Below are 9,800 nucleotides of genomic sequence, written 5' to 3' on the forward strand. Positions count from 1 at the left end.
GCCTCTGTGTCCAGCTCACCTGCTCCACTCTGGAGACCACTGAAACCTCACAGCCTCCATGACTGTCCCTTCCTTCTGTGTCCAGTAGGGCTCTCCTCTCTCCCCTCTGAAGGGACCCAATGCCTCACCTCCTTGGTGGCTCAATCCTGTAAGGATCTCTGAAAACCCTAGCAGTTTCAATTTCTTCCTCTGTGCTATCTCCTCCCTTCTGCTGTCAAGCACGTTGAAGCTCCTTGTACCTTAAAACAAAAAACCCTCGAGGAACCTGGCAGACTTTTTGGCTCTAGTGCACGCACTGTCCTCTTATAGGTAAACTCTTTGATCTTCCATCATCTCCAGCTCCTGCCAACTCCTTTCTCTGCCCCCAAGACGCTAACCTCGAGCCCCTCTGTACTCAGCGCTCATCCACCATCACTGAGGGCATCTTTCCCAGACTTACCTCGACACCTTTGACTCTTACTCTCACCTGCCCTCCAGTCCTGCCCTTCCAACTGGTGATCCTTTTTTTCATCTCTCATTGTCCTTCCAGCCTGTCCCACACTGTAAGCCCAGGGCTTGCTCCTGACACCTCCCTGGACGGTCCCTCTGCCCCCTTCCTGCCCCCATGCTTCTGCCAGTGGCTTCACGACTCACCTCTAAGGGCTATCATTTTACTCCTTCCAAAATGTCTCTCATATTCACGTCACTGCACCATTCTAAAGGAGTCCCCTCACCCCAGTGTCCATGAGATCCCAAGGATACAATGACACATCACGTTATCATGTTCCCAGAACACTTCCATCATGCCAGGTGCTCTGGTCTTCCCCTCCCTGCATTCTTCCCATCCTGCCCCAGAGAGCCTGGATCGCCACCCTTCTTGCCCTCCACCTTTCCACATTGTACCCCCTCCTTCCTGAATCTCCCATTCCTCCAGCTCACACCGATCTCTGAACCCCCACTTCACCCCTATTTACTCTGCACAATGTAACATTTAATTGCTCTGTTTCTTGCGTTCTGATGTCCAGTGATACTATTAAGGCTTGAGAAAAGGGGATTCCTTGGGCCCCCCCCCGTACTTAGCACGATGTTGATCTCCTAACAAGCAGTCATTGACTACTTACTGATTAATGACCGATTGAATCCTAATATGCTATGGTTAACCTGGGGTATCTCTCTCATTTTTTCCTGATACCAGCTGGAGGGTCACATGGATATTGGCTTGACCACGTGCCACCTGGGCACTGGGATGAAGGAGCCACTTCAACTTGTGTTTGGATGGTGGTCGCCACCTTTTGCAGAGAAGTTGGTCTGAATGTCTGCGGTGACCTGTTTGCTCTACCATCTTGCTGATAGCCGTCTCCCACGAGACTCCTTTCTCTTGGGAGAGAAAGTCACAATTCCAGGGAAAGTGGCCATATGGGCAATTTAGAAATTAAATGTAGCTTTCCATTCCTGACAGCACCACGTAAAGTTCAAATGTTACCTTCAGTCCTCACTGAAAAGATCAAAGAAATTGCTGTGAAGTTTGGACACAGAAGGCTGTTCAAAACCAAGTAGATTTTGTAACTATGCTTGGTGATAGATGTTAACTAAACCTATAGTGTTAATCATTCTGCAGTATATACATAGGTCAAATCATTATGTTGTACACCTAGAACTGATCAGTGTCAATGAGGCACAAAAACAAAGAAACCAAAAACCCAGTGGGATCTGGGGTAAGGTGGGCTCAACCAGACCCCATCAAAATGACTCTGTTTCTCAAGAACCAAAAGAAATTTAGGACGTGATCTCACTCACAACGTGACCCCACACACAGACTCTGAGAGGAATAAGGCATTTTTGCAAGGCAGTTACATTTGTCTGCTAACACCACGCTTAATCGATCCGTTCAACATGTTTCCAGATTCCTAACGGACACAGTCATAGCAACATCCCAAGACCAGGGTATATTTACACTCACCACCTTTGCTGTAGCTAACGGAAGCCAGATCAGCACCCATCCACTGGGGACACACAGGTCCTAATAACTCTTACTCTGGCCTGGAGGCCATATTTTGTGTGCCTTCCACACCGCACCCTACAATCCTGCTCAGAAACGGGCAATTCACCTGCAAGGCAGGCAGTTCCCATAACTCCGAACTCTCATCAGGAGGAAATTGGTTTGGCCATTGGAGAGAGGCCAGTCACTCAAAGTCAGCAAAAAAATGATATTTCAGAAATACGGCAGATGAACAAGCATGACAGGGATGGGCTTTTATGTTTGTTTGTTCGTTTTTGCAGTACACGGGCCTCTCACTGTTGTGGCCTCTCCCGCTGCGGAGCACAGGCTCTGGACGCGCAGGCTCAGCGGCCATGGCTCACGGGCCCAGCCGCTACGTGGCATGTGGGATCTTCCCGGACCGGGGCACGAACCCACGTCCCCTGCATCGGCAGGCGGACTCTCAACCACTGCGCCACCAGGGAAGCCCTTGGGCTTCTTCACATGCAGTTTAGCTTGGCTGCTCTCACTTAAGCATCATTTTACACCTTTCCATCTTCACCTCGCTCCATCCCGGGTTTCTCCCAAACACAGCAGAAAGAGGCCCAATACAAGTAGGTCCCCTAATGTCCCTCCTCCCGGAGTCCCTGAGGTCTAAGGCAGTTTGCTGTCTGTCTCGCTGGCCCCCGTCAGCCCCCCATCCCACCTGCCCCAGGATGTAAGAGCTGGCAGGCCTCCTGGAGTCCAGGGTTATGTGTCTGTGGTCCCTCGGGTCTCTTTGGCTTCAAAAGCTTCAAGAATTGGTGATTAACTTCCCATGTGAGATCTTTCTGGTGAGAGTCGGGGAGCTTGTTAGCATTCCTTGTGGTTTTCTCCCATTTCCTTCCTGAACCACTGTAGCATGTTTGAGCCTATAGACTACAGTGATGGCCTGTGGTTGCCTAAATGACTAGTGGTTGGGCCCAGAGATGATCACCTACTTTGATGAGACACAGGGACCTGGGACATTGTGTGAACTTGACTCTGGAGTCCAGCCACTCCTTTGTGTGTTTTCAAAGGATCTGAACACACACTCACAGACACACATGAACTTCAGAAAGTGGAAATATTCTCCTTCTCTATGTGGTTTGCACATAGTCATTTCCAGCCAGCCGGTGAGGTAAGTGAGCTGTATGTACTCAGGGCGAGGGTCATACCTGCCCTCTCCAGCTTGCACTGGGAGGAACTGGGGAAACGTGCAAGTGCTTAAGGCCTCAATCACTCTGAAAGCAAGTTATGGGATCAGTTTCTCCATAGCAACCACAGGAAAAGAGAGATGAACACCTGAGTCAATATTCAGAAGCGTATTACCAATCATTATTATTATTTTTCTGTATTGCGCGTTTCATATCTCAAAGCAGATTGGGACATACCCCAGGGCAGGGGCTGGTCCTTTTTGCTCTGGCTCTTTCTCCCCAACCCTCACCCACAGTCCCAGGGCTCAGCTCTGGGAGAAGTCAAAGTCTGAAAGCAGGCTGAGCTGGCTTTCGCTGCAATCCCTAGGATGGAACGCCATCCTCAAATCTCATCTTTGCTTTCTGCTGGACTCAAGTTTGTAATGAGCAAAATCAAATGCACGCACAGGTGAGCAACAGCTTGGGACCTCGACTGGGTCAGACAGAATCCAGCCACCTGCTCTGCTTGGTCAACTGTCCAGTCCCCTGGCCTGGCTCCCAGGATGACCTGGCTGCTCATGGACATCCTGCCTGAGTTGGCCGGGTTAGCCTCAAGCAGGCAGCAGGACTCTCAGACTCCCCGAGACTCGATGGCATGGGCATGCACAGGACAGGCAGAGACACAGGGAGGAGGCCGGGACACCCAGACCAGGAGGCGCCAGGCTAGCAGGGGTGGAGTGAGGCCCTCATACACGTGGGCAGTGACTCTCAAGGTGCAAGCTACCAAGATCAGCCTCGTCAAGCCGGGCGCAAGAAGGGTAATCCGTACTTAAGTCCACATTCAGAAGTTCATATAAACCGTTGTGTGTTTTCTCCTTTATCCTGTGTCTAGCAACCTGCACGTGGTTAGGATGTGCCTTGAGGCAGGGACTGGTGCTTTCCTCTCTCAGTCTCTTTCCCCACACTCATCCTTACCCCAGGGCTCAGCAAACTGGCCACTTGGCTAGCTTGCCTGGATGATTTTAAAGAGACACACAGACAGAGAAGCAAGTGTCCTCACGGTCTCCAGACTGCCAGCCACCCTGATCAACAGAGAGATTTCTGAACCTTGCACCTTTTACTGAGCCCCAGTTGGTACAAGTAAAGAAGCTTCTCTATCCACAGCCCTGATAGATCCAGAGCTTTTTCAGGATTAGAAAGCTTCTTCCCCTCCCCAGTACGACCAAAGGTCAACTACATTTAAGCCACGACAAACTTGGGGCAAAATTAAACCAAAACAACTTGTGTAACACACTTTCGAATTTTTAAACAACAGGTGACAGTGGCAAGGCAGTGACATACATGCTGATCCTTGGCTTGGTTCCTGGGAGGATTTGGGGGTCAAGACCCTTGGATGGCCTATCCCCTAACCCCACGTGCGAGAAGCAAGCCCCTGTGCCTCCGGGACACACTGCCCCCAGACCCACACACGGGGACCATGTCTGCATATACACCAAGCCCTGGTGGCTCAAGCACAGTGGAGGCCAGGTGGTCTCCCCTGCCCTCATTCTACAACGCCTCCGTTACCCCCTGACATCCCACTCATCCCCACAGGGTCAGAAGCATGGTTTCCTATCTACTGGCATGCACTTTTGGCTCGTCTTGTCTTCCGGGGAGCTGCAGACTGACACATAAGAAGAGCAGAGCCACGTCATGCAAGGTGAGGAAATGGGAGGATAAGTCTTCTTTCCGAGGAGAAGAGACAAGCAGGAAGCCGACAATGAGAACAACATGCCCCATGCTTGTAGGGGACGGCCAGGTCAGGCCAGATCCCCTCTCACCTGTACTGGTCATAAAGGTGATGACGGTACTGCTGATGCCCTCGTGGTCCCGGGAATAAACTCGCAACGTGTATGTCATACCGGGATAGAGGTCTGTCAGCTGTATGGGCTGGGCCTGGGCCTTAACAGGGACAGTTTTTTTCGTATGGTTGCCTGGGGAACAGAAACCTCAGTCAGCCTAAGGCTGGGCATGATGAGCCGGAGAGGCAGTGCTTAGGCTCCTGGGCACCTGTCAAAGGTAGAAGCATGGAGAGTGGGGGAAGGGGCCAGGCTGTCGTGCAGACCTGGAGGTCACCGGGCAGCTCCACCAGCTTTCTCACATGCTGACTCTCCTACACAATGGCCCTGCAGCCTAGGACACTGTTCCCTCTCCTAAAGTTTTCTGTCCTCACCCCAGTCTTAAGCACTTAGCACATCATGACCTGCTTCCTTAAGCTCTCAGGGTGTCAGCCAGCGCTCCGTTACCCTGGAGAGGGTCAGAGAGCCAGTCAGCATCCCTCACGGTAACCGGAGGTGAGACGGCCTCTGCTTCTCAGCTCTCACTCCTGGTTTCCCCTCTCATTTCTCGCTGCGTGGTGAATTCACACATCAGGAGAAGCGAGTGCCTGGGTGTCTGAAAAAGTGCGGACCAAACTAGGAATTCTGTATTCTGTGGATGTGAAGCTCTCTCCAACCGCAGAGAACTAAGAGTTGGCTTTGTTCTCCCTCAAAGAGCTTTGGGTGGATTCCCAGCACAAGCCAAATAGGCCAGCATGGTGGGTCTGAGCCCTCAGGAACAGGGGCCTTCACTCAGAGAAGGCAGATAGCCTGACCACACCTTACAGCCTCACAAATCTCAACGCTTGCTCCCCAGGTCCAGTAAAGAATGAACAGCTCAGCTCAAGCCACCAGCTGAGTCGAGTGACCCTGGACGGTGTCTCTGACCTGTGAGCAGCTGGTGTCCCTCTGTGAGCAAAGCACAGTTGAACCCCAAGTCTGGACTGGCCCAGCCTGTCTAGGGGAGACAGCTGAGAATCTGGATCCTGAATTAAGGAGATCCAAGCAAAGGTGAGATCTGGCTCATCGGAGGGCCACCAGAACCGTCATCCTGGGCAGGAAATGGACGAAGGGCCCCTCACCCAGGCCGCCCCCACCGCAAGGCACCCCTGGACCTTCACTAACGGCCGCAGAAACCCCTTCCTCCTCCTCGAGTCTGCTCTTCCTACCTCGCTGCCACCTGAGCACACGTCGACTTCATTAAGCCACAACGAAGCGGCTGGAAGGCCTCCCTGAGCCTGGGGGAGCGCATGGGATCTTTTTAATGGCATCTCCGCCACGCGCACAGAATGCTTACTGTCGATGTACTCAACCACAAAGTCAGTTCCGGGCCCGAAATTGTGCTTCCAGGTGATGTTGGCCCATTTACTGTTGGGGAGCACTGTGACATTCCAGATGGATCGCTCGTCGGGGGCTGGCAGGGGGGTTAGAAGAGGAGTTAGTGGTGAGGAGGGAGGCAGCGCTGCGGACACCACACACACACCACACACACGCACGCGCGGGCAGCTAGGAAAGGGTAGAGTAGGAAGTGGCTGTGCACAGGGCCCGACAGAGCTCCAAGCTGCAGCCTTGGTAGCCAGGCTAGGTATGAGCAAGTCCAGTCAGGAGGACCCGTATGTGAGGGAGAGCCAGAAACTATGTGTCCACGTAGGTGGGAGTAGGAATGAAAGAGTGGGTTTGATCCAGGCCGTTGGAGGCTCTAACCTGGGTTTATTCCCTTTTTAGGTCCCTTGTCGTGGATGTGAACAGGGCAGCCAAAGGGGCCAGTGAAAAGCCCCATTAGCTAGGATGCAGACGGGGCGGGAGAGGTGTGCCAGCCTCTTTCCCCTCAACCATAGACATTCTACAGGAAGGAGAGAGGGTATCTTGAAAAGCCACTCGAGAGTCATGTTGAGATTTGCAGAAAGGACAGGACCAAACAGGGGAAAGCCTTAATGGGATCCTGAAACTGGAGGTGGAGAACGGCAACCTACAAGGGTGACTCTGGTCTGAGGAGCCCCTGGGGTCATTCTTGGTCAACAAGATGCTGAATTCTTGAAAAATGGCCTCAGATTCTCTAAGGGGACTTGGGGCCTAAAACCCCAGGGCCCCAAGCAGAGACAGTACGAATCCTTCCTCTCCCTTTCATGGGCTAGAGGGGACCAGAGAAGATAACTCCTTCTTGACACCCAACGTTCAGTGGTCCAGACACCAGAAGACTCCTGCTCTGTTGCCTTCTCAGCACTGTATCTTCGAGGCCTGATCTCTATGTAACACAGAAGACATTAATTATCTAGCTCCTATGAGCTGGGAGCTACTTTATCAAAGCCATCACCCTGTCTGAAACTACAGCCTGTGGACAGGAGAATGGCACTGATCTTCAAACGTAATCATTTTTCAAGCATCCCAGCGGTCTGATTACCCCATTTCCCAGCAAAGATTTAATAGTGGAATACTAGCATGAAGCCTTATATTTCAAAGACTTTACAAGTGTGTCTCCTCTATAGTTTATTAGCATGCAAGGGGGCACTGTCACCGACTCACCTGTCAAAAATAAATGAATAGAGTACCTTGGTGATGCATTTATTCATTATCTATTTGACATGTGGCTGAGTCTGCAGGGCTGGGGGAAGTGATAAAAGATCTCCTGGTCTCCACTTCAAAGAAGCACCTTCTCTACTACAACCTTGTCAGTTGTCAGTCGCCCCAGGTGAATATGATTCATTTTAGAAAGAGATTCCATTGATGGCACGAGGCATTCTCCGTGGGGAGGGCAGAAGGCAGCCTTCTTTACTGATCTGCCAAAGGTTTCCGCTGTATCGGCTGCTTTAACTCAGCCCAAATCCCAGCTCCTTAGAATCTCATGGCTCTTTCTAGTGGGAATGAATTATGATCAGTTATGATTTGGGAACTTGAGATTTTTCCTCCTCAGCCCTGGGTCCAAAGAATTTGGGTTTAGACAGTCTGACCACCAATACAACCCTGGCCTACATCTGACCGTCTTAAAGGTAATGGAGATTGGGGCATTATTAGATACGGTCAAGCAATGGGAAACCAAAATGATTTAGAGGTGGGAGCTGGAAGAAGGCACTGGCATCTAGAGAGACCAAGATGACGGTCACTAAAGAACAGAAAAGCTCAAAGAAAGGCGCCAAGAAGGAAAGCTATCAATTACTATAAAAACAAGAGGAAGAAGTGAGGGGAAACAGGGACTGTCCTGTCAGCTCCTGGGATGTGACTTAAGGCGTATCCCTTGAAATCTGAAAAAGACAAGGTAAGGACAAAGAAAAAGTCCCATTTCACCACCCAAAAGAGTCAACTTAGGAAACATCTTGTCCTAAGTTGTAAGACACGATAAAGATGAACTTTCATTTTGAAAATCCTGGACAACAGAGCCACTCTGCTGCGTTGAGGGAGATGAGAATGTTGAGGGGAGCCCCCGAGCTCTAAGGATAAGGTCAGAGTGTGGCCGGGCGCCCGCAGCATCTCAGGCTCAGTTAGCAGTTGGGATGTGAGAGTCCATAGGCTACTCCTCTGTGACAGCAAGGCCAATCCTTCCAGAACGGGCAAGACCCACTCCCTGTCTTCATTCTTGGTACATCTCCTCTGTGAACTCGGAGCATTGAAGTGGGGCACGGAGGCCCACCTGAATGCAAAAGAAGCCTCACTGTGGACCCAAAGAACACCCGTCACCAAACTGCCAATGGCAGCTTCTCACAGCCTAGCAGGTTTCTCTCAGCCAACTCTTCCCTACAGAGCACGCTGTTTAAATTCTCGTTATTGCAGCTTTAAGGCAAATCAGTGTTTTCAAGGTCTGAGGAGCATAATGTCAGCTACGTGTCACGTGTCTCCCCTTACGGCTCACACAACTCCATGTAATTGGATTGAAGAAGATACTCACACATGCATTAAGCTTCTATCCTCATCCAAGTGCTGAGAGAAGAGGGGTGGGATGGGTGACAGCGAGGCCTTGGAAGGCGAAGGGGCTTGCCCAGGAAACAGAGGGGGCCTACAGCTCTACAGCTGCTGGAAGAGGGTTCCGGGTGCTTCCTGCCAGCCCTGCCGGCTGCATCGTGCTTTACAGCTGGCCTGTGGCTCCACAAGCTGGAGGCCCTCCCCTCCGTGGTAATAAGAGTGTTTGATGTCAGTTCTTAGAAGTACTGCTGGATTCCCGAGGGGGTCTCCTCGTGCTGGAATAACAGAGCTTCCTGGCCTGGATGCATGATGCGGGAACAGCACACTCTCTGGGCTCGGCGGGCCAGCCCTGGGATCGACTCTTACCACGGGCCCCTAGAAAGGCTGCGATTTTCCCTCCGTGTGTATATCTGGGGGTGTGGGGAATATGAGTGGGGAGAGCCACAGAGCACTCTCTGGCATTACAGGACTCCTCGGTAATGTCATTTCCTGCAAGCTCTGACTAGAAAAGTCTATAAGTGCGCCTTTCGGGGAGAGGTGCAAGGGAGGCGCACGGTTCTGGGGACAGAACCTGGCATGGCTGGCCACTCCCCACTCCTCAGCCCTCTGCTGCAAGGCTGGGGCATCATGGCGGAGACAGGAAGCCTTCCCAGGCTGGTTGCAGTGTCAGGCCCTTTCCTTCCCCACTCTCTGCCTTCTGGAGTGCTCAGCCCTAAGCTGATCCCTCAGCATGTGGTTGGAGGCAGCCCTACAGTCTGGGGCCCGGGGGCCTCTGTTAAAGAACAGGGATCCGAGGTTAGGACAGGGGCTCTGAGCAGTGGAGGCCACCATAGGGGCGGGTGCTCTGTGCCTCTAGGCCACCAGACAGAGAATCTAGTCTCTTGTGCTTTCAAAGCAGAAACAAAGGGAGGTGTTGACCAGCACCATCTCAGCCCCGCC

At 51.9% G+C, this 9,800-nt stretch overlaps 1 protein-coding gene across 5 annotated transcripts in view; it reads right to left on the reverse strand.

Moving 5' to 3' along the window:
• Positions 1 to 9,800, reverse strand: part of NFASC (neurofascin) — a 70,240-nt gene that overhangs the window by 8,867 nt on the left and 51,573 nt on the right. Inside the window, exons 24-25 of one of the 5 annotated variants that reach the window (XM_024751004.1) lie at positions 6,265 to 6,381; positions 4,932 to 5,084 (exon numbers count right to left, since the gene is read on the reverse strand). The exons of the other annotated variants lie outside the window; for them this stretch is intronic. Coding sequence (XP_024606772.1) covers positions 4,932 to 5,084; positions 6,265 to 6,381 — 270 coding nt within the window. The remainder of the gene's footprint in view (positions 1 to 4,931; positions 5,085 to 6,264; positions 6,382 to 9,800) is intronic. 5 annotated transcript variants of the gene reach the window in all.

This window comes from Neophocaena asiaeorientalis, unplaced genomic scaffold (genome assembly GCF_003031525.2).
Source record: "Neophocaena asiaeorientalis asiaeorientalis breed wild unplaced genomic scaffold, Neophocaena_asiaeorientalis_V1.1 scaffold67, whole genome shotgun sequence".
Classification (NCBI taxonomy): Eukaryota; Metazoa; Chordata; class Mammalia; order Artiodactyla; family Phocoenidae; genus Neophocaena; species Neophocaena asiaeorientalis.